At 39.7% G+C, this 24802-nt stretch overlaps 1 protein-coding gene across 1 annotated transcript; it reads left to right on the plus strand.

The window, feature by feature from the left end:
* Positions 1–3181: 3181 nt before the first annotated feature.
* On the plus strand, positions 3182–23913 carry LOC119735402 (transducin beta-like protein 3). The gene is made up of 23 exons (XM_038209102.1): positions 3182–3308; positions 6506–6653; positions 7265–7312; positions 8535–8612; positions 9621–9769; positions 10910–11002; positions 11505–11658; positions 11803–11899; positions 12845–13113; positions 13322–13463; positions 13868–13926; positions 14044–14150; positions 14927–15065; positions 15483–15644; positions 15895–15963; positions 16776–16846; positions 17918–18074; positions 19004–19062; positions 19314–19417; positions 20001–20072; positions 21009–21167; positions 22128–22227; positions 23086–23913. Exons 1-23 carry the CDS (start codon positions 3283–3285, stop codon positions 23753–23755), a joined length of 3132 nt encoding a protein of 1043 aa, XP_038065030.1. The 5' UTR covers positions 3182–3282; the 3' UTR covers positions 23756–23913.
* The last annotated feature ends 889 nt before the right edge of the window (positions 23914–24802 follow it).

A 24802-nucleotide genomic window follows, 5' to 3' on the forward strand; every position in this document is an offset into this window, starting at 1 on the left:
GTTCCGGAATTGATGCGGCGACGCATTTTTTTTTTTTTTTTTTTTTTTTTTTTTTCCAAGCTTGGATTGTACAGAGAAGGTTGGTACTAGTTTTTGCTTTTTTGTGTCCTCGTATACATTGGTGTCCTCCATAATTTGCCTTTGTGCCCGCCATCATTTGCTTTGGTGCAATTTCCCCATTCCTTGGTACAAAAATTTGAGGAGGTGTGGCAATAGAGAATATTTTGAAGAAAAAAAAAGTTTACGCACATGATTAAAATCGATGCGCGTGCTGACCAGAGACTGACTATTTTTTTTGTTTGGCCTTAAACTGGATCCATCGGATGTAAGTGAAAACTGCATTAGAATTGCAGGCATGCGACTTTTCCTCGGATCCGCTGATTTCCTCATTTTGTTTACTTCTCATGAATGCCATTACAATAGAAAAACACTATACAAAGTCTTGTGTGCTTTGAAAACACTATACAAAGTCTTGTGTGCTTTGAAATTTCTTCGTTTTTTTTCTCAAAATTTCCAGTTGCATGCCTGATTTAAGTGCAAAGACGATGTTCTTTTTTCAATTATTTCCACTGCTTGCCAAACTTTCAGATACAGTTTTCGCAAACCGTGATTTTTCAAAAACAGGGTATTCAAAGCTCACTAGACGGCACGGGAACATCAAACTGCATGCACATCCTTGGGAAACTGAGAGGGTTTTGTGTAGACAACAAGATCCTTGTTCTGTTTAATCAATCTTTGATTCAAAGTATTCTAACTTTTAACTTGCATATAATTTGCATATTAGATCACACCCCATTGCATTGCAAAATTTGCGGTTGTATGGTTCGTGGAACTGCTGTGGGTTGTACCACTTGGTACTTGTTATAATCTGTCCTGAAATAGATAACTTTTTTTTATTCAGATTTATGTATACTGTGTAATGTTAATTTGGAAACATGTGGTACTTTAGTTTGTTATTAAATTATTTTATTTGTGTGTTAATGTATATTTTATTTGTGTGTTAATGTATATTTTAAGTGTATTATATGATATGTCAGTGGGTACAAAATGTCTACGTTTTTAACTTAGACAATAAAAGAAAACAAAACAAAAACCATGTATTTAACTGTTTGTATTTAAATCTTCAGGTTGAGCTCTTCTATGTAGCTTCTCTTTTATTCTTAATCTAAGTCTCTCCATGTGTATTCTTCAAAGGTTTTTTTTTTTTAATATGATGACATACCCTGTTTCAATAGTTTTGTAATTTGAACTGTATTTTTCATTCATTCAGGATTCTAAGTATATATTGGGTGATTGGGTCTGTAGGTTTTATGTTTATTAAACTTGCTAGTCACTTACAGCCACGTAGATGTAGCTATTGTGTAGATTGCCTTTAATGTGTGTTTTATAACAGTTGAAATATTTTTGTTAACACATGCTAGTTCTCAGTAATCTAAAGGTTATGTCTTACTATGCTTAAACTCGTCTTTTATATTGTAGTATGAACGTTTTGCAATTTTTTGCATGAAAGGTGACCAATGAATTCCGTATCTATTTGGCTTTGTGAATAGTCTTGATTCAAAGAGTAAAGTTTTGCCAGTGATGATTTTGTCAGTGATAATTGATTAATCATTTTACGTGTTTTAACCTAACCAATCCAAAACTATCGGGAAATATTTTGGATGATTCCATTATCATAGAGCCACACCCTTTGCAATGGACCGATCCATTACCTCTGTCCCACGATGTTTTTGTGCAATGACAGACAAAACAGTAACTTACATTGTATAGACATCAGGGAATTGTCAGGGACAGGGAACCAGACTAGCTGGCTTGCACCTGTTCACGGATGTGTAACCAACTGCAAAACAAATTGTTGCTGAGCTAAATTTGGTAAATTGGGGGCAGTATTTGAAAAAAAAGTCAGTTTTTGTGCCAAAGATGGACGGCCGACCATCGTTGGAAATTGATACAAAAATTCCAATTATCTTGAAAATGACAGCATACCAGGTGCCATGATTTCGCAGGATGCTTGAGACTATTATTCACTTACAGTCAAGTAAGAATGGTTTTTCATAATAATTTTTTGGTTTTTTAAATTTCTTTTTTGATGTTTCCAAATGTTTTATATTACTTTTAATGTCTTTATTCATAATTGTATGTGAAAAGTTTAGTTAAATGGTGGAGGTTTTATGAAATGTATCTGCTGGAAGTTAATCATCAAAACGTGGACAATTGTGTAGTTTTCAAAATGTGTCAAGACAGTGCAAAAAGATTTTGTCTTATAATGTAACAGTTGTTTTATTATTATATTTTACTGAAACTGCCTCTGTTCTCTTTCCAATTTTATTAGGAAGAGCTAAGTTATTATAAGATGGAATTTTGCGTCGGGGTGATATAAATCAAATTAGGTTTTGCCGTAAGTTAAGTAACTGATTTTTCGTCAGATTCTTCAACCAGTACTTATTACATGCTTCCTCTAATAAGACAAATGATATTTAACCAAAGGAAAACTAGATGTGAAGTTTAAAATAGGGTTGATGTTGGTTATCTTGTTCTTTTTAAATTGATTAGTACATATTTGGGCAATCAATTAATTACTTAGTTAATTCTTTCAATTTTATCACGTGTAGTGTATAAAAAATGTAAGTTATATAAATGCACTTTTTAATCTTAGAAAAATGAAATGTACACGTATAAAGGCTGATACATCCATTTGTTGTAGAATAAACTTAACGCTAAACAGCAAAATGTTGACGTTTGAATTTGTGTCAGAAGTTATATAATTGGTTTTAAGCTGAATAAGGGATTTTTCTTCAAAAAATGAGAAGTTCAAATGAGACATATATACCTGCAAATTTTTGTAACAATAACATCTATTTATTACAACCTCTCAGCAGAACAAGTGTGCATGTGTTTGTATAATTAATAAAGTTGCAAGAACATTGGAACCTAAATTTTGATACAGATTTCACAAAGAAAAGCTCCATTTTCTGCTTCAGAAACACAAAACATCTTATTTGAGGCAAAAAAAAAAATCACTTTTAATTCAAAATAAGCCGTACTAGAATTGAAGCCGAGATTTTAAAAATGGCAAAGATTTTTAGTCGGTTGCCTGTATTTTTTTGTAAAAAAAGTCCCGTCCAACTATGCAAATTTGCAACATTGAAGCAGGGAACCGATCATTTGGTAAGCACCTCTAGAATCCATAGTGCAACAGGAGCTAGTAGTTGACCGAAGCTTGAAACTGAGCTTTAGTGGCATGGATTTTAATTTCACTTGCATGCGCACGCGGAGGACAGCATGGCAGCGATAAAACTGAAAACCAAGTGAGTTATTTTTGTCTTTCTCCAATTTCCTGGCTTCCGATCTGTGAACTTAACCTTGAAAAAATGAACACAACAAGGATTAATTTTTATAAGAACAAATAGAAGGATTGACAGAAAATGTAACGTTATCTGGTTACGTTTGACAGTTTGCTTTCAGAATTGAGTTCATCACACTGCACTAAGTTAGCCTATGGCCGTGTATTTTCGACAGTTGTATTTAAATTGGGTGTCGGACGCTTCGCCCCATTTCCACGTCGCCCCATGTCACTTCGCCCCTAACCACTTCGCCCCATCCCCACTTCGCCCCATCCGCACTTCGCCCCATCCCTGCTTCGCCCCATCCCCACTTCGCCCCATCCCCGCTTCGCCCCATCCCCACTTCGCCCCATCCCCACTTCGCCCCATGTAGATTGGTTCCTCCAAGAGTGAAATGAGGATGTCAAAGGTATTGTCGTTCTCAGATAAGTGGGAGACGGGTTGGTATAGCCGGGTTGGGAACAAAGTTGGATCTTTTATTACTTCAAGCTTTTTTTCTCGGTAGGGGAGAGTGATAGCTTGAGAGGTTGGTTATGAATTGTTTATTTGGTCAATGTTGGTGGGCTAATTCTTTCCGTTGGTTAGCAATTAGTGAATCTGTTGGAATTGTTCTTAAGCCAATAAAATAGATGAGGATTTTTTTTTTTACATGTAACAGCTGGGGCGAAGTGGGGATGGGGCGAAGTGGGGATGGGGCGAAGTGGGAATGGGGCGAAGTGGGAATGGGGCGAAGTGGGGATGGGGCGAAGTGGGGATGGGGCGAAGTGGTTAGGGGCGAAGTGACATGGGGCGACGTGGAAATGGGGCGAAGTGTCCGACATTCTTTAAATTTAGTTGGTGGTTTCATTGCAAAAAACTTTAATATTTTTGAGCCCAATTGGTCGATCTGTGCAATTGGTCGATTGCGTTTTGATTGTGCGATCGGTCGATTGAGTTTTGCAATGATGGACATGTCACATGATGGGTAATTTACCTCAGACTTTCATGACTTTACTTAGCGCCTACCTTTTGAAAATTCCTCCAGAGCATGTTCGACTGGTTGCAACGGGATCGACCGATATTTTCATGATCAACCGATAGCGCAACGCGATCGACAGATGGTGCAGATCCACGAATGACGAAACGCGCCCAACATGCCCAACGTGCAACATGGACATGATTGAATTTGAATGATGAGCGATATGGCAAAGAAAGTGGTGAATGATCCGGTCCTACTAAAGTGCGTCAACAAGCGTCAACAAGCCTCAACAGTCATCAACGAGCATCAACAAATTTTGTACATGCTTTTGAACATTAAAAGTAGCTTTAATATATGGTAAAAAAAAAGCAATAAAGAACATCTTCTGCATATCAATAGTTAAAATTATTCAAAAACTTGGTTTTTTTTACGCGAAACTTACAAAGAATTTGTCGATTGGTGTTGGCCACCATCTTGTTTGGATGGCGCTGTACACTTCGGGCATGCGTAGTATGGCTCTGTACACTTCACGCATGCGTAGTAGGGCTAAGCCATATGTAAACAAGATGGTGGCCAACACTAATCGACAAATTTGTCGTACATTTCGCAGTGTTCTCCAACTTTGAAAATCAAAGGTTGGCGCTGGGGTTGGCGGGGACTCCTGCGAGCGCGGAGCGCGAAGCCCTTACGGCGTGGGGTCCGGGGCCCGCTTAAGGGCCCCGAGAAAATTTTGGATTCTAGATGCTCTGTGGTGCAATCTGAGGCGATTCTCCAGGCCAGTTCCCCCGATTTTTTTAGCATTCAAAAATTTCCTTTTCAACCTAAAACAGACTTCTCTCAGATCAAATGACACCTTTTTGTAATTTTGAAAAACAAAATGGGATACAAATTACGTTTTTTTTAACGCGATTTTATGGGTGGTGCCGGTGCCATGCGATTGTCATCTTTATTTTCATGTTTGGTTTGTCGTTGTCATCGTCATTTTCCCCCCAAATTTCCCTCTATTTATGACCTACCTGTATGTTCTTAAATGTCGCCAACTAGTTTGGTAAGTCAAATAAATTAAAAGTGGATTTTGTTCTCTTAGGGAACCGGGCCCATACACGATCGCCATTTATAACTTTTGACAATCGGCACGCGTGTTTTGGCCTCGAGCTCATTTGCCTCGTACACATCAATGCGTATTATATTGTGTACCGCGCGTGCAAGCACTGAGAAAAAGAAAGTCGGTTGGCTGCACGTAAGATCTGCCGTACGTACTCCTGCTGGTGTGTGTGTGTACTAATACAGATATATATTTTTGCGGCGGGGTTGTCGCTACTTGAAGTATCGGCACACTCCGGAACTGGGGATTCAGTTGTCAGTGTGTGTGTACATCGCGCGTACTATAGTATAGTACGTACGGACGGCCGGGTGCATGGGGAATCGCTGGTGTTTACACGGCCGGCCGTGCGTGTGATTAATTCAGCGAGATTTTAAGACAACCCCGATCGGGCTGGGATGACATCGAAAAACATTGTTAATGTGTGGAAAAACAACTGAAATCAATTATTTTAGTTGTAAATGTACACTGTAGAGTCAAAAAAATTAAACCTAGCGGCAGGATTTTAAAGCTTGGCGGGGACTTTTTAAACATGGCGGGCGCCGATGAAAGCATGGCGGGGTGCCAGGTTTGTTCTACATGTTGGAGAACACTGATTTCGCGTTAAAAAAAAAACAAGTTTTTAAATAATTTTAACTTTAATTGATATGCAGAAAATGTTCTTTGTTGCTTTATCTACCATATCAAGCTACTTTTAATGTTCAAAAGCATATATATACAAAATTTGTTGATGCTCATTGACGACCGTTGAGGCTTGTTGGCACTTGTTGACGCTTGTTGACGCTTGTTGACGCACTTTAGTAGGACCCGAATGATCCAGACGCCACTTCAGCAGTTGTGTACAAAGTCTATGGAGTAATGGAGAGTCAACAAAATTGGAAATATTTCTCAGTCCCAGATTCATGTCTTTTCAAAATGTTTGCGATGACTGACCGCAATTGAGGTAATACTAAATAGGCCTATATCATATGATGAAAAAAAGTGGCATCAGGATGCAACATTCTTTCCCACATTGCACTGAAAGAGCTTGCAGAGAAATGTATTGTATACGCATGCAAGGTTGAACCAAACTCATTCTGTGTTTTTATTTATTTGTAACAGTTTCCGTGTGGAGAACAGGATCTCAGCATTTTACACCGGAGGGAAAGTCCATCTCTCTAGAGATGGCAACCATGTATTCTGTGTGCATGGAGCCAATATTAATGTCATCGAAACCACCTCTGGTAAAGTGGTACATTCCATCAAAGCGGTGAGTATATAAATAAAAGAAAAAACAAAAATGGGTAAAATGTTAGCATTTAGTAGAATTTGAGACAAGTATTTCACGTGAAGTCTAGGTGTCATTTACTTCATTCATGATTGCAATGCAGCTTTGCAGAAGTAGTTTAACCCTAACCGCCCTGAATCCTTCAAAATCCTCTTTGCCAAAGTTAAGGAATTTGGAGGATTGAGGTTACATGGCAAAAGTGTGTTACTGATTCAGTACTCATTGCATTTTGTCAAGGTCTTGGCCAATGGGCTAGACCTTGTGTTGTTTTTGCTCAGCCGTGCATAAATATAGGCCTGGATTATGCTTGAAACCCTCCCTACTGCTCCAGGATGTCACTGGCCAAGCCTCAACATATTGACAGTCACTGCCGCAGGATTTTGCAGGATTCAGGCAGTGGTCACCCCTCCACGGACCATATTCAAGAAATAATGGAGGAATTTGCAGGATTGAGGCTATATGCTATTTTTCCTGCTGCAGGATTTTGCAGGATTCAGGCAGTGGTCACCCCTCCACAGACCATATTCAAGAAATAATGGAAATAAGATGCATTTTTGTTTTACATCTGTAGTTTCTTATATTGATTTTTATAGGAGGACTGTGATGATGTGACTTGCTTTGCAGTAACACCTGATGATGAAGTAAGTTCTTTTTATCACAGCCAAATGGTTATTAGCATTGCATGTTCTGTACAAATGATGCTAAAAACAACAGTTCCAGTATGCTTGAATATTCCTATGTAGAACAAAATGTGCTAAATGAATGAAACAATTTTTGCAAAACATTTCTTTTGAAATATACTCTATACATTGAGCAGACTTTCAATGTTAAGTTTGTTTAACCAGTTTGCGCTGGGATTATTTTGACATTGACCGGACCCACGCGCGGGATTGTTTTTTTCACGAACCTCAATGCCAGACGGGGTCAGGCCGTCATCTGAGGGTAGCACACCCTGATATTTCCGGCCTCGCTCGCTGTGAGCAGGTCGCAGACGGATATTTCCGGCCACGCTCGTTGGGTGTATACCCGTCATCCGGCGTGAACTGGTTAAAAAACCTGACTTGCAACTGTAATTCTGACTGTGTTTGTAAAGAATACTCATAAGCCATGATTTCAAATTATGTCCTCAGATATTCTAACATAGCATCAATCGTTTTGCATAAAGGGTCCATGCGACGACTTTTTCTTAGGAACACATTTTGTTCAACTTCTACTTCAATGTATGAAAAATACATATTTCTGGTTAATTTTATTGAAAAGTGCACTTCTTTAAACATTAACATTTTCCATGCCTTCCCGGACAACTGAGGCACTGTTGCTGTGATGTAATTTCAGGAAGACGCCGTTGAATTGAGTTTAAGAGGTTTTCTGTTTGTGAACCCAAAATGTACTCATTGAAAACATTTGTGAGAAATGTTTAATCATAGGCTTACTGCCATGTTCCGAAACAACAACGAATCACCAAAGAAAGGAAAATTTACGACAGCAAAATATCCAGAGTTCTATCAACCTTTTGTGCTGAAACAAGGGGAAAGATTTCCATATAAGAAGTTCACTAATTTTCCTCTGTATTGACTAACAAGCCCCAGATAGCAATTTCATGTCATCAAAGTCAATTTGAGCAGTGAGAAAATACAAGCATTTTCTTAGAAAACGCTTAGAATTTTTCAGTCCAATCGCATAGGGTTTGTACACAGGGTGTTGAGTGAACTTCGTATATATGGAAATCTTTCCGAAACAAGGTTTAATGGGACACAAAGGTGCATTTTAAAAAAATTACAGTTAAAACAATCACATTCCATGTCCCCTTTGAATATGCCATACCTAACCACTGACTGTCACATTTTTTTTTTGTCTTCCTAGTTTTTAGTGGTTGCCCACAGAAACCTGTTATTGAAGCAATGGGACTGGAAGGAGGAGAGGTGTGTCCGAACATGGAAGGTGGGAGGAAATTTGTAACCATTACTTTCCTTTTTCTTTCAGGTTCATGTATTTGTTCATTTATTTTGTAGTTTTCATTGTTAGGCCCCCCAAAAAAGTCTCCAGTTTCTGGTATGGAGCTTGCCCCAAAAGTGGTGCGGCGACGCGTGTTTTTTTTTTTTACCCAACTTTTTTTTTCTCTTCAAATGTCGGCTGATGTTGCAGATGACACTTCGATCCCCTTAAAACTCTTAAATATCCTTCAGAGTGCAGCTTGAGGTGACCTCAGTAAGGCCATAAGGCTTGAGAAGTATATTGAGCTAATTAAAAAGCGTTTACAGGTTCCAGATACACGACCATCGCTCTGTCAGTCTGGCTTCCAGACGCACAATTACAAAATTACAACACTGTCTGCAAATGGTGCCCAACTAAATTTAGTGCAAAATATATGGGAGTGCAGAGAGGCCACATAAAGCTTATACTCGATCGTTACCCCATCTAAAAACACGTTAAAATTGTGCAGCAGCAGGATTCCAGTCAAACCATTGAGTTTGACAGTATTGAGACATCATCTTACATTGAAAATTTTTTTTAAAATTTTGCCGACGCACATGGCTAAGGCGACGCGCGCGCATACCAGAAACCGGAGACTTTTTTTTTTTGGCCTTATCCGTAAGTTTCTTTTTAACTTACAGGCATGCAACTTTTTATCAGATCCGCTGATTTCCTCGTTTTCTACTTCTCATGAATGCCATTACCAATTGAAAACAATGTACAAAGTCTTGTGTAGTTTGGAGTTTCCTCGGTTTTTTTTCTTCTCAAAATTCCCAGTTGCATACCTGAACTTAGTCGTTGAAATTGAACGTAAGAATTTGCCTTCTGAGATCGTTTGTGGGGGAACATGAATTACCGGAGTAAGCTTGCACGTCTAGATTATTGGGATTCATAAGCAATTCTAAAGTGAATAGTCAAATGTTCAAAGGAGACAACTCTTAAAACGTGTAACTGGAATATTTTCTATTCTCACAGGCTATCCACATTGGTCCCGTTGTCAGTATGACCTTTGACCCGACCTCCACCCTTCTAGCCACGGGGAGCAGTGACGGCACCATCAAGTTGTGGGACATTGTACGGCAGTACTGCACCCACAATCTCAAGGGCTCTCAGGGAGTAGTCAGGTAACAATTTTGTGACTCCTTTTAATCCATTCAATACCATAGCCTTATCCTTAACCCTAACCTTCCAGGGTATGTTTGCTAGAACCCTGCCAAACGTAGCAACATGCAACACTTGACTAAGTGACAAGCCTGCCCAGTGTAGCAAGATCCATCAGGGGAAAAGTTTCAAGGCCAAACTGCCACAGAGTCTGTGGTCACCGCGCACAGCAGTGTGCAACTGAGGCATTGTTCAATGGGACTTAGCTCGCATTGTTTCAGAGCTGGCAATCCATGCACTGGTGTTGGTAGCTGAATGCATCAAAGTGCACCAGTTCTTTTCCACCTGATGCACTGTTTTGCATCTGGCAGGGTAAGGGTTAAATGTAGCATAACAATTCAATGGCATGGCCATAGCATAGCCCAAGACTTTGCAAGTCACTGAGACTTAGCCACAGTGCTGACCAGGCCCCAGGGAATAGCGAGGTACACTTTTGTAACTTGCAAACAGTTCAGTACCATTTCCGTAGCTCTAGACTTAGCCTTAGCCTTGACTGTTGTTGAATGGTTGGCGTACATTTCACTTGTGAGTGTTCTGTTGACATGATGCCTGCACTGATTTGTTGGGGTCTGACCATAGACCTACTTGGTATCAACATGTTGACCATAGACCTACTTGGTATCAAATTTTGGCTAGTTTGGCTTGTCAGATCAACCTGACTTCTTGAATTTTATTCTGAAATCATACTGAGCTTTTATTACCTCCGCCAAGGAGGTTATGTTTTCATCGGATTATGTTGGTTGGTTGGCTGGTTGGTTTGTCTGTTAACAAGATAACTTTAAAAAGTTATGGATGGATTTGCGTGAAATTTTGTTTCGGGGTGGTCCTTGGTACAAGTACTAATCGATTAGATTTTGGAAGTGATCCGGATCTGGGTCTGGATCCAGGAATGTTTCACCATTTATGCGAGCATTTCTTTTTGGTGTACTGACAATATGACGTGGGAATTGTTCAGCCTTGGCAGAGGTTTGCGTTCTCTGAGTGCTTTCTAGTTGATTATGTCTGTTGACTATAATTTTAACCTCATGTGTGTAGTTTTGGTACATCTTTACAATAACAAATCTCTACTCTTTGTTATATTTTAATCCTTCCACTCCGTGCAGTGTGGTTGAATTTCACCCAGAGTCAGAGAAGCTTCTGCTCTTTTCTGCCGCAGATGACTGCAAAATCAGAGTATGGGATCTCAAAACAAGCAGGTAACGAAGAGTTTGAAGTAGGCAGCAAAATTATTTGATAATTTCTTGAGTTGTGATTTTAAGTAAGATTTGAGGCTTTGCATGGTGGAGATATTAATGTTCCAGACGGTATGCTCTGACTATCTTCTGTCAAAGCATACTGACTGGAACGTCGAGTTTATACCTCTGGTTCTTTTCAGAACCATTCTCTTAGTTGGGAAATTATTCGCACATGGTGTTTCCGCAAACCTTTCATTCATTAGTTGTGATTTTATCATCTTGTGTACCATGGCCAAAGTTTACAAAGCAGCTAAGCAATTAGTGCTTTAAATGTTAATTCTAAGCAAAAATAAGCTGGGTACCAGTCTGAGGCAGGATGCATTGCATGATATTTTGGCTGGTTACCTGTTTTCGCTTAGCAAATATTTTCTGTACTGAGCAAAACATTGGGCTGAGCAGGTCCACGAAACTTGGTAGATGCCACGAGCTGTTACAAAACAACTGGTCCCCTTTCCCTTCCTAGGTGTAAAGCTGTATTAGAGAGCCACTACAGCGGGGTTACCAGCTTTGCCTTCACAGAGGATGGCCAGACTATGTACAGCGCTGGCAGGGATAATATTGTCACAGTCTGGGACCTGGACTCCTACACGGTCCGGAAAACAGTTCCAGTGTACGAGGTATATTATTGTTGAAGTTGGTTTTAATACCAGAGACATTCTGACTGGATTTTTTTGTACTCTTTTTCTTTTAAATGAGCGAAGGACTGTTGTAGAAGATTTTTTTTTAAATGAGAAAAACTTGATATATATATTTTTGTGCAGCCATTGGAGTCTGTTATTGTGCCCCCATCTGACGTTGACTGTAGTAAGATCGGGATTGCAGGCAAGAATGCATTTTTCATCACAGCAGGATCTCAAGGTAATGGCAGTCTCCAGTGTAAACATTTCATGAAAACTCTAAATACACGTTGTTAACTCAAGCAAGCTAAATCCTCCTTTTCCAACATAAAATCCAATGCATCCCAAGTACCCAACTTAACCCAACCCAACGCAGCCCCCAACCCAATGCAACCCAACTCAACTCAACCCAACCCAACCCAACCCAACTCAACTCAACCCAACCCAACCCAACCCAACCCAACCCAACCCAACCCAACCCAACCCAACCCAATCCAACCCAACCCAACTCAACCCAACCCAGCCCAACCCAACCCACATAAGTGTGTATTTGCCTGCAATCGGGGACCCCCTATTGTCCCTCTTTTGTTTGTACTTTTTGGGAAGACCTTCCATATTTTTTTGGACAGGATTGCCAAATTGGGGACCTTTGGGAATTGGGGACCCTATTGTCCTCTATTGTTCAACGTCCCCTATTGAATGCAGAAACAAATTCGACCCAACCCAAATCAGCCCAACCCAACTCAGCAAATTCCTACTAAACCCAATCCAACCCAACTCAACCAAATCCAACTCAACCCAACAAAACACCACCCAACCAAACACAACCACACCCAATCCAACTCAACCCAACCCAACCAAGCCCAACCCGACCCAACTCAACTTAACCCATCCCAACCGAACCCAACTTAACCCGTCCCAACCCAACCCAACTCAACCCAGCTTAACCCATCCCAACCCGACCCAACTTAACCCATCCCAACCCAACTTAACCCATCCCAACCGAACCCAACTCAACCCAACCCAACCCAACCTAAACTAGCCCAACCCATCCCAACCCAATGCAACCCAACCCAACCCAATCCAACCCAACAAAACAAAACCACACCCAACCCACATGACCCAAACCGAACCAAACCAAATAAAACCAAATATTTACTGACTACAACTTGTTTGCTAAACTCAGGTGTACTTAAGGTTTGGGACGCCTCCACTGCAAAATGTGTATTCACCCAACAACAGCAGCTTCTCAGCCACACCCATCAAGAAGGTCAAGAGCAAGTCCAAGCTCAAGCTGAAGTCAAAGGTCAAGCCGGGGTCAAGGGTCAAGAGCAGCAGTTACAAACACACATCAACCAGGCGATACTTTGCAGCGCATTGGGGGTCATCGCCGTGGTGACTTATGATCACAACATCTTATTATTTGGATTGAAGGAGTTTGAATTGGAAAAGCAGGTACGTGTCAACTTTTCTGCTGTAATAAAATCAAATTGAAAAACCTGACAACTTGGCTTTTCCTGGCTGTTTGTGTTAAAATATGACATTGCATTATCAAAACAAACAAATCGAAATGTTGATCATTTACTGTATTTAGCCCGACTTAAAATGTGCCTTTATTAAAAAGTTTACATTTTTTTGGCTGCTTTTTCCATGGTTTTCTCAGTTTGTTGGGTACAACGAGGAGATTTTGGACCTGTGCTTTATGGGTGAGAAAGACTCGCACATCGCCGTGGCCAGTAACAGCGAGCAGATTCGTGTGTTTGAGCTTTCATCGCTCAGCTGCCAGATCCTTCCCGGTCACACAGGTCAGTTGCAGTGGAACATTTATCACTATCTTTGAGGAAATTTAATAGTTTACCAGTTCGCGCTGGATTTGCAGTATTCGGAACAGATGACAGATAAATATCTTTCAGCGACTCACTCGCAGTGAGCGAGGCCGGAAATATCTGTCAGCGACCCGCTCGCAGCGAGCGAGGCCGGAAAATGAGTGTGCTGCCCGAGGGTGATGGCTTCAACCCGCCTGGCTTGAGGTCGAGTGAAAAGTAATCCCGCGCCTCGTTCCGTTCTTGTCAAAATAGTCCCGGCGCGAACTGGTTAAGTTCCCTAACGTGTTGCTCTGTGTCTTTCCCCTGCCAAACCTCTTTGTTGATGAGCTTTAAATTGTTGTACATGTAGTAAAAAGTTTGTTTTCCCATTTCTGTTATCATAGATATCGTCCTAGCCCTGCAAGTTTTCAAAAATGGATCAATGTTAGTGAGCAGTTCAAAGGTAAGATGACACATTTTCCTTTTAAATCTCATATTTTTAACTCCTTTGGAGGATTTTTCACATTTGTCCGTGCTGCACAAAGTTCTTAATCTTCTTTGGCATGGCTCTTGTTTGCAGGATAACACAGTTCGTGTGTGGTGCATGGATCCGACATCGGGCTCAGTGCACTGTGTCGCAGTTGGCAAGGGACACACCCATTCAGTGGGGGCTGTGGCCACTGCAAGGTAATCGTTTGTCTCCTGTGAAAATGTCTTCGTTATATACTTACATTTAATTGCTCTTTTTGTAATTATTTTTTATCTCTACATATGTGTTCTTTGCACTCATTTTGTAAGGAATTATTTATGTTTGTTATTTTTTATCTCTACATATGTGTTCTTTGCACTCATTTTGTAAGGAATTATTTATGTTTGTTATAGTTTAATGTGCTACTTACAACATGTGATTTGAAAAAAAAAACTTGTGAATTTTATAATAAATATTTTATGAGACTTAAGTTTAATTTATGAATGGGTGCTCTTCTTAAAATTTCAAACATGATAAACAGTTGGTAGAGTAGTAAAACGTGTGCCATGAAGGAAAAAATTGAGTCAGTGATTAAGTTACCTGCACAAAGTTACTTTTATATTTAGTGTAGGTATTAGTCCCAACTCTTAAAAGGCAATGTTTGGGAGGTAATTCCACCCCGACCCCATCCCCCCCCCCCCCCTCACTCTTACCCCACCCCAACCTCGTGGCACCCCACCCCACCCCTGTCCCATCCCACCCCACCCCCACCTCCCCTAACCTCCGCATCCCCTAACCTCTCCCCCCCCCCCCCATTTTTTTTTCATTTTACAATTCTGAAACATAGAAACACTATTTCAATTGTAATTCAAGCAAAATATAAGGTTCCGGAAATATATACTTCCTGTTACCTTACTGTGCAAATTTCAACTTAATTTTAAATAAAATGGCTCATTAAGAAGTAAAAAATGTTCGATTTATCCTTTTTTTATAGGTTATCCAGTTCATTCTTTGTGAGTGGCAGTGAAGATTGTACCATCAAAGTCTGGACCATTCCATCAAACCTATCCGCCGAGAAAACTGCAACGCCTGCTCCGCTTCACGTCAGGTTCACGGAGCGTGCTCATGAGAAGGTTAGTGATTGGCTTAATAACTCCCTAGGGGATGTGCAAAGTTGTATTAAAATTGGAGGATTCAGGACTGTTAGGGTTAATCTTTCTCGCCCAGTTTCTTGGCTGCGAAAGCCACGGAACACTTCCATAACAATCACTGCCCTATTCTTACTCGACTAGTGCAGATATTCTGCAGCGTAAGCACGGAATGGTTATTGGAAAAATGCATGCACGTAAGCCAAAATCCTCGTTAGCGTTTGAAATATGCGAACCATTGGTGTGATTGCCAGATAGTCCTGTATAATACGATCAACAAGTTGTGAAAGAAAAGCTGAAGCTTGAGATTATGCAAACATAGTGTTTATATATTTATATATTAAATTTGAAACAAATAATGTGGAAAAAAAAACACTTTTTTTGTCTTTCTGTTTTTTACAGGATATCAATTCTGTTGCCGTATCGCCAAACGACAAACTGCTGGCCACGGGCTCCCAGGACCGGACGGCCAGACTCTGGCACCTGGAGAAGGAGACTAGTCTGGGGTCATTCAGGGGTCACCGACGGGGGATATGGTGTGTGCAGTTCTCCCCTACAGATCAGGTCTGTGTTTTAAAATCAGTCACGATTCTTAAAAAAAAAAAATAGATTTTGAGAAATTCAGATTGAATTGAGCACACCTGAGCCAAATATGCATCATGACTATTTTTGGGGGAAAAAAGGATATTATGGTTTGTTTTTGATCTCTTAAAGGGGTCTTGAAGTTAGTTTCACACTTCCGTTACAGAACTGTCTGGTATAAGCCCTTTTAAGTGTAAGTTGGTACATAACTTGACTGATTATGTTTTGGCAGGCCTTAGCGACAAGTTCAGCGGATGGGACCATCAGAATCTGGGCCCTGTCAGATTTCAGCTGTGTCAAGGTACAGTCATTTGCGGTTAATTGTGGAACTTTTGCTGGGGGAGATTAGGGCTTTCCTGAATAAACCGAATATTTGAATATTCGATAATCAATCGAACATTGGAATAGCTTTTCACCGGTTGCCGGTTCCAAATTACAAAAAATATATATGCATGTACACACTCGACTGTGATGTTATTTCAGTGTAAAGTTGTGGCGCCTTTTTGTCAGGTACCACTTTTTGGTTGACAGTAACAATTTTCATTGTTCCCATCATTTTAGCAGGATTAGCCCATGCACATTTGAACACCCTGCTCTGCATGTGAGGCACATAGTTGCAGCTGGCTCGTGTCGAACTTGATCACAAGTTTTGAATATTCGGTCAAACACAGTTTTGAATAATCAGATAATCAGAAATTGTTCGAAAATGGACAGACCTAGGGGATAATTCTATATTAGCTCCGGCCCTCCACCTGGCTATTTTTGTAAGCACTGTATAATCATAGCTATTCAAGAGCTAGACAGAAAAAAATATATTCACAGGCTTTATCCACAACCTCGTGCTTACTCGTGCAGACGTCTTAACCACTCGACCACCTAGCTTGCCAAGTTTGGCTAACCAGTCATATTCTTATATACGTAGCAGTGGGTACTGCAATGACTGAGTTATGATGCAATTTGTTTTGTCTTGGGGGATGGGAGATGTAAATTTTCACTCTGTACTTTTTCTGTTGATAATTTTGGCATGCTTCATGCAATGAAAATGTGCAGACTACAATCCATTTCTGTACTTCGTGCGTCAACCGTTACTACTCTGTGTTTATTTTTCCTCAGACGTTTGAGGGGCACGATGCGTCTGTCTTAAAAGTCACTTTCCTTTCCAGAGGAATGCAGTTGGTTTCATGGTGAGTTTATCGGAAAGGCGGAGCCGGGGTCACAGAAAATGGGGGAGGGGAAAACCCAATGTACAGGGTGACCCCAAAAAAATGCAACCCTAAAAAACATTTGCCTATAAAAAAAAAAGGGATCGGTGGATTTTTATGTTTTGGGTATCAGATTAATAATAATATGACAAGAGTACACATGAATTTCATGGAAATAATACCTTTTATTGTCCACCTGAACAGGTATGTTATCCTTTTTAGTCCTATTTGAAACCTTTTCAGCATCATAAATATGTCAAAATATTAAAGACATTGCACAAATGAAGGATAATTGCACAGTAGGCTAGTACAGTAAAATGTTTCACTGTTCCAAGTATTTGTGTACAGGATGAAAAATGACTACTTTTACATAATTGGCATTTTCTCAGCAACCCACAGTGCTTTTTTCATGATTTTTTTCATTATTTGAAAGAAAAAGCTCTCAGCTTTAATCTGATACCCCCCCCCCAAAAAAAATTCCACCAATCCTTTTTTTTTTAAGTCAAATGTTTTTTGGGGTCACCCTGTACAGCCTAATCAATTACAAAAACGAAATGAAACAATTCGAAATCTCTGATAAATGTGTAATTATTGTTTTGGGTTTAAGAGAGGCATCTTCCACTCTAATTTCTTTTAACCCCAAACTGAAAAAAATTAAAAGAAAGTTGGTTAATTACTTTTGCAGTGACTCCAACTGTTGCAAGTACAGGGTTAATATAACTAAACACAATATTATTTCATTTCTGGTAATGAAACCAAAGATTTCTCAAAAGTGTTTTATGGAAACTGTAGCTTGCAAGCCTGAAGAAACTTGTAGAGAAAAGGCAATGAAGAAATTATTACAGTTTTAGGGGTGGGAGAAAAACCCCAGATAAATATTCTGGGGAAAACTCACAGAATCAGGTAGGGACTGAAAACCCAATCTGCATAACGGCCCAGGCGGGATTCGAGCCTGAGCCACAGGGATGGAGGCAGGGAAAGGATTACTGCCCCAAACTACTCTACTTTTTTCTTCATACCTTTTTTTTTTTTTTTTTTGGTCTGCTCTTAAAGTGGTTCAGATGGATTGCTCAAACTGTGGACGATCAAGAGCAACGAATGCGTCAAGACGTTCGACGAGCACACCCAGAAAGTCTGGGCCCTGGCGGCCAATAGAGGGCAGGATTCGCTGGTCAGTGGCGGTGGAGACTCCAACATCCTCGTCTGGAAGGTAGAAATTTGTTGAAGAATTACAACAAAATGGCTCCGATTGTGAAAATCAGACCGCCAGTTAACAGCTCACACAATTGAGACAAGATTTCATTTTAAAAGAATGATTATGCTGGATAAAAAAATAATGATGACTTTTAAGTCACAAAAATATTTTCCTTAAAGGGCTATGCAGTTTAACTTTTTATGCAATCCTTGAAAATGCACTTTTGTTTTCCCTTTAACCTTATTTTCAGTTTTCATTTTGCCATTTTCAAGGCTATTTTGGTGCCTTTTTGGTTTTTATGTTTATGTGAATTTCCATACTCATGAGCAAAAGTGTGATGTCATTTCAGTCAGAAACCTCAACAGAAGCCATGCAACTTTTCCTCGGATCTGCTGATTTCATCGTTTTTACTTCTAATGAATGCCATTACAAATTGAAAAACACTGTTCAAAGTCTGGTGTGGTTTGGAGTTTCCTCGTTTTTCCTAAATTCTTAGTTGCATGTCTGTCAATGTTACAGCTATTTTAGCACCTAAAGTTGCCAGAATTATGGATATTTTGCTGTCGTAAAATGTCTTTTCTTTGGTGATTCGTTATTGTGTCAGTACGTGGCAGTAAGCCCATGATCAAACTTTTCTCACAACTGTTTTCAATGCACACATTTTAGGGCTTGCAGTTTGAACAGAAAACCCCCAAACTGAACAGTGCCTTCTTGAAATGACATCACAGCAACAGTGCCCTCAGTTGTCCAGAAAAGCATTTAAAAAGGGGTTTCAAATAGTTTTTATACATTTAAGAGGAGTAGAAAGTTGCACAAAATATGTTCCTAAGTACAATTTATCTCATTGACCATTTAAGGTGTTCTTGAAGCTGCAATACCAAAGTTTGGTTTATTAGTATCAACTTCTTTCCCATTTTGTTTATTTTCTGTTCTTTTCTTTAAAGGACATCACAGAGATTGAACAAGAAGAAGAGATTGAAAAAGAGGAAGAACAGATTTTAAAGTAAGTTGATTCATTTTTCTGGGTTTTTGTTTTGTGAAAAGGGAAATTCTGTCCGTGAAATCTTTAAATAGGACTTTTGAGGTTGGTGTTTTGTATACTGTTGTGCTCTTTCAACTTTTTAATGTGCAAGTCACTTTTGTCCAGTTGTCTGCATGGTCTTTGTACTTGATGTGATTTGCTTTATTTTATGAAACTTCTGTACTTTTAATTTGTGGTGAATTTGCTTAATTGGAATTTTTGTTTCATTACAGGGAACAAGAATTATCAAATTTGCTTCATGAGAAGAAGTACCTGAAGGCGATTGGACTAGCCATTACCCTTAATCAACCGTACCGAGTGCTCACAATCATGAAGAGTAAGTGCTGAAAATAGTTAAGTTGGTTTTGGTGTGGTTTTATTTCAGTTTAATGTTGGTTTTGGTGTGGTTTTATTTCAGTTTAATGTTGGTTTTGGTGTGGTTTTATTTCAGTTTAATCTAGTTAAGTTAAGTTTGGTTGCCGTTTAGTTTAGTTTGGGTTTAGTTTAATTTAATGTACCAAACTAGAATTTTTGAACAATTTGGGGTTTTTTTTAGTTTCAGGTTAATGTATTGCATGTAATGTTCATTTTTGTTACTGTTTTATTATGGCTTTGGATAAGGTCAAGGATTAAGGCCAGTGGAGTTTATAGTTGAAGTTAACTTTGTTTAGGTTAAGGTCTTAATTCTGGTTTTGGCTTGTTAAAGGTTTAGTCTTGTTTGCTTTGTATAGATTTGGGTTAAAGTCCTGAGTACTGAGTATGGTAATGGTTGTAGTTGTGCCTTTTTGTACAATTTGTTTCATCTGTGGTTATTGTTTAAGTGAATAACTTTGGCATTTGTTTTGAGTTTGGGTCTTTTGAGGTGTTAGCAAAGATTCTTGGTTTCTTTTAAAGATAATCACAATTTTTTTTTCCTGCAGGCCTTCTGGATGAGCCTGACGGGGAGCAGAAGCTGGAGAAAACGATGAAGAAAATGAGGCCAGATCAAATAGGTGAGCTGGCAGAATTCATGTAATTTGTGGAAAGTCCAGTAACTGCCAATATTAGGGTAATCTCAAATGCTAAATCTTAATCATTCAATCTGCAAGGAAGTCCCTCACTGTCAAGGTTATTTGAAAAAATCCATACACTTAATGTGTAAGATATACGCTGTGTGGCAACAAACATTGGGCTTAATGGATCAACTTCAAAAATTGTAGTACATTGTCCAGCCCAAGGACACAAGCTACAGGGTGAGTCAAAAAAGTGGAACCCAAACCCCAAAAATATATTTCATATTTAAAAAAATATAAGTAACACCAAAAATAATAATGACTGGAAAGCCAATTTCATAAGCTACGTTTAGATGAAAAAACACTGAAATTGCTCAATCCGTTCAAAGAATATCACCATTTAAACGCAATGACCCTAAAACCTCTTTCGTCCAAAAAAAAAGCAATTTATTGTGTATTCTGATTGTTTGGAACAACAAAGAAAATGACACAATACTTGTTTCAACAACTGCTGTACACAATATCTTTATTAACAACCCTGGTTAGGCAAACAATATGATTTATAAAATCCACTTTTTTTTTTTTAAAGACAGGCCTTCAAGAGGACTTTGTTGAATATTTTTAACTTTTAAACTGAGGTTTTATCGCTGGTGATGTTTGAAGACAATTGTGACGACGATTCTTGAAATCGCATTTTTGGACGAAAGAGGTTTTAGGGCCATTGTGTTTAAATGGTGATATTCTTTGAACGGATTGAGCAATTAGAGTAATTTTTTTCATCTAAAAGTAGCATACGAAATTGGCTTTCAAGTCATTATTTTTGGTGCTACATATTTTTTTTGAATGTGAATTATAATTTATGGGTATGTGTTCCGCTTTTTTTACTCACCCTGTGTGACACTGTTTGACAAACTTCGTTGTTTTGTACATGCACAGAGTCTGTGCTAGGTTTCTGCAAACACTGGAACACCAACTCCAAGCACTGCCACACGGCGCAGACGGTCATCGCGATCATACTCAGGCACGTGACCCCAGATGACCTCATGACCTTTACCACAATGCAGCAGACGCTGGAGGGACTGATTCCGTACACAGGTTAGGCTGCATCCGAATCTCTAGTTTAGAGCTGCTGTCAGGGTCTTCTGCCCATTACAACTGCTTGGAAACATGCTGGCAGTAGACGTAGACGTAGCTCTGGAAGCCTGTCTCGGACTGAAAGACTAATGCCAACAGGCTTTATTTTAAAGCAAAGTACATTGCATTGAGTGCATTCGATTAGCTCATCCGGATTGACTCAGGTTAGCCCCGTGCCGTTCGATTAGCTCTGACGTCATTCTCGGGGCTCACCCGAGTCAGCCACCACAGACCCTGCTCGTGGAGCGGAGTCAGTGGTGGAAATACGTCACACGCATGCGTTGTTCATTCCAAGATACCGACAAATATGGCGGCCGGACAGCGGAAATCTCAATTGGACCCTAAAAGCATCTTTATTTGAAGTCTAAATATCATTATTTATTGAGTTCATGGCGACTTTAGAGGCTATAAGTCCAGCCCAACTTTTTAAAGTTTTGCAATTGACTGAAAAAGCAGTAAGTCTCGAACTAAGACCCAGCAAGAAACTGGCGTTTTGTCAGTGGTGGCTAAGGACGTCATGTGAGGATCATGATGGCCTGCGGTTGAGCGTTCGATAAGCCCGGCTGTCGTGGCTAACCTGTCTGTCTGTACCCAAGTCCATCCGGGTGAGCTACTAATATTGTGTACAAAGCATGATCCCCAAGTTAATGGCCTAAGTTAACATCCTGCTATAATTTAAAAAAAAAATTATGTTCCTAAAGTCTTCAGTTTTCAGATAATGAAGGAAAGCCACTAAATTTGCATCAGTAAACATGATATGTTTGCACTCAGAAAATAGCTTCGTTAGGGCCCTCATTCACTAAAAACAAGATGGCCCATTTGTCGGTATTGTGGGCCCTACAACTGGAAACGGATTAAGTTCTATACTTGCTTTGGGGAAATTTCTTGGTATTAATATGACTTTTGTGTCTTTCTTGACAGAGCGTCACTTTGAGCGGATGAATCGTCTTCTGCAGCAGGCAATGTTTGTGGAGTACACCTGGCAGCGAATGCGTCGGGCCACTGGGCCTGTTGAGACTGGGTGAGTCACAAGAAGGGATGTTGGAATAATTTACCCCAAAAAAATGTTTTCTGCCTTTCCATACTTAAAGTAAGCCAGGGTTCAACTTTAGCGGTAGCCCGCTAGCCAAATGCTAGTCAAAACAGTGGCGGGCTAGTCAAACTATTCCTTATGTAGCCCGGCTGGCGAGTCAAAAATTATTGGGCTACGGCAAAGATGAAAGGACAGGAAGAAATAAATCATTAAATTCAGAAAGCAAACCTATAAAACATGCACATCGTTGTTTATGAGACACTCTATAAAAGAAAGAAAAGTGCAGGCTAGTGAAAATGCCTGCAGGCAAGTTAAGAGTCGGTTTCAGTAGCCCGGCTGGCGAACACTGAGTAATTATAAGCTCTGCTTTCTTTTAGCACCTTTGCAGTCTGTATGTGTCTATTGCATGCTTTGGTCTTTTAATATATGGACACAAAAAGATTGTTCATAGCAATGCACTATTCTTGCTAAATTATCGGACTATTCCATCACTAAACTACCCTGGTGAAGGTATAGTCACATTGAAAGCTTAAGACTCCTGGATTGAGCACAAAGATACTAATTTCATTACATCATTGAAGAGACACAGTGGACTGAAAACGCACTAATGGTGGCTTTATTCTACATTTGTCAAGTTTTAAAGATATCAAAATTGTAAGTTGAGAAAACTGGGGAGTGCAAGTGTATGTTTGCATCATTTGGAAATTAACATTGATTTTTCACAATGTCTGATAAGTTTTAACACAAAACATTTAAAATGTCTGCATTCAACTGCAATTTTGGCGTGTGTTTTGGTGAAACTGTTATTGAAGATATTAAGTATTTACTTTTATTGTAATCTTACAGCTTTGTAGCCAAGAACAGCGTTGAACTTGCTGAGGGCAGTGCATCATTCGTCATCGATACAACACCAGCAGTACTGAGCCCAAGTGTCTTGGGAGGTCACGACCTGGGTCAAAGTTCAAAGGGCAAGAGTGGGGATAGCACAGGTCACATGAGCGATGATGATGAAGAAGCAACTCATGTTGATGAAGATGACATCAATGATGAGGAAGTCATTAACGAAAGGCATTTGAAGGAAGTCACCAATGAAAATGATGAAACTGACCTTCCTCATGTAGAGAGAACAGACGCATCCAAGGCAACTAAGAAGCCAAAAACTCCAAAAGAGAAGTCCTCCAAACGAAGGAAAACCAAGACCAACAGCGACACGGAAACCGTAACCTCACCAAAACTGACGCCGAAACTCCTCCGCAGCAAACTCAAGAAAACTGCCAAGATGCCAAAGAAGGATTCGATTGGAAGCGACGGGACGACGGACGAAGGACCGAGCGACCATGAGGAAGAAGGTGGATTGTCATGCAGAACTAGAAGCAGGGATACAAGACCTTCCACAGCAAAGACGTCCAAGAAATCTCCCGGTGCTGCAAAGAAGAGACTCGGAAAGACGCCGTCCTCTGTCAAGTCGGCCAAGAAAGCAAAAGTGGCCGGGTTGTCCATGTCGCTTCGATCTTAAGGTGGATTCAAAGCAGTATTTTTGCCCATCACGATCAACCTTAATTTACATAATTTACTTGAAATCCTCCGCACTGCTCCAGGATATCACTGGCTCTGCCTCAACATATTGACAGTGATTGCTGGAGGATTTTGCAGAATTGAGGCAGTGGTCACCCCTCCAAAGACCTCATTCAAGAAATAACAGCGAATTTTGCAAGATGAGGCTGTATGCAATTTTTACATGGAGGCAGTTGAAGGAGTTTGCAGGTTGGATTGAGGTTGCATCCTAGCAAAAATGCCTAGGGAGTTAGGGTTAATGTAAGCTGATATATTTGTTCTTTTAAGGTATTGAGTATAACATGTAAAATCATGGATGGACTACAAAACACGTTTTTGAAAACAAAAAATATTTTTATTGCTTTCTCATAATTTTTTCTTAAAAATTAAAACGATTCGGAATTATTTACATTTTCAAATTCCATATTGATTTGTTGAGGTATCAGTTCAGATATAGGACATGTTTAAAAGACGAACTTCCACAAAGTTGTCTCTTTTAAAAAGATTTTCTTCATTTCACATACCTGGTGATTCATAGGAACTAAATAAATGTGTTGCTGCATACAAGAAATATTTAATTTTTACAACTTTTTGTGCGTTGACTTTGGTTTGACAACCAAACATTACATATGATCTATATTATCTTCCATTAATAACAATTTAACCCTTAACCACCCCAACTCCATCAAAATCCATCTCCCATTTTGGTGGATTTTGGGGGACTTGGTCCAGAAGGCCTGGCGTGACTAAATATTGATGGAATATGATGGACCTTGGCCTAATGACCTTTAGCAGTGCTAGGGGTATCCGATTGATTTTGCCTAGCTTCCTGTACTGCTATTGTGATAAAAGCCATGTGTAGCAAGTCCATGAATGTCAACCAGTGCCTCAGTGGTGGATTCCATTATGTCATGTACAGTTTTGTATTGGACGCACAGTGTTTGATGGATTTTGATGGACTTGGTCCAGTTCCTAGTAAAAGACGCTAGGGAGTTGGGGTTAAGGGAAA

The sequence above is a fragment of the Patiria miniata genome, unplaced genomic scaffold (genome assembly GCF_015706575.1).
Source record: "Patiria miniata isolate m_02_andy unplaced genomic scaffold, ASM1570657v1 HiC_scaffold_29, whole genome shotgun sequence".
Taxonomy (NCBI): Eukaryota; Metazoa; Echinodermata; class Asteroidea; order Valvatida; family Asterinidae; genus Patiria; species Patiria miniata.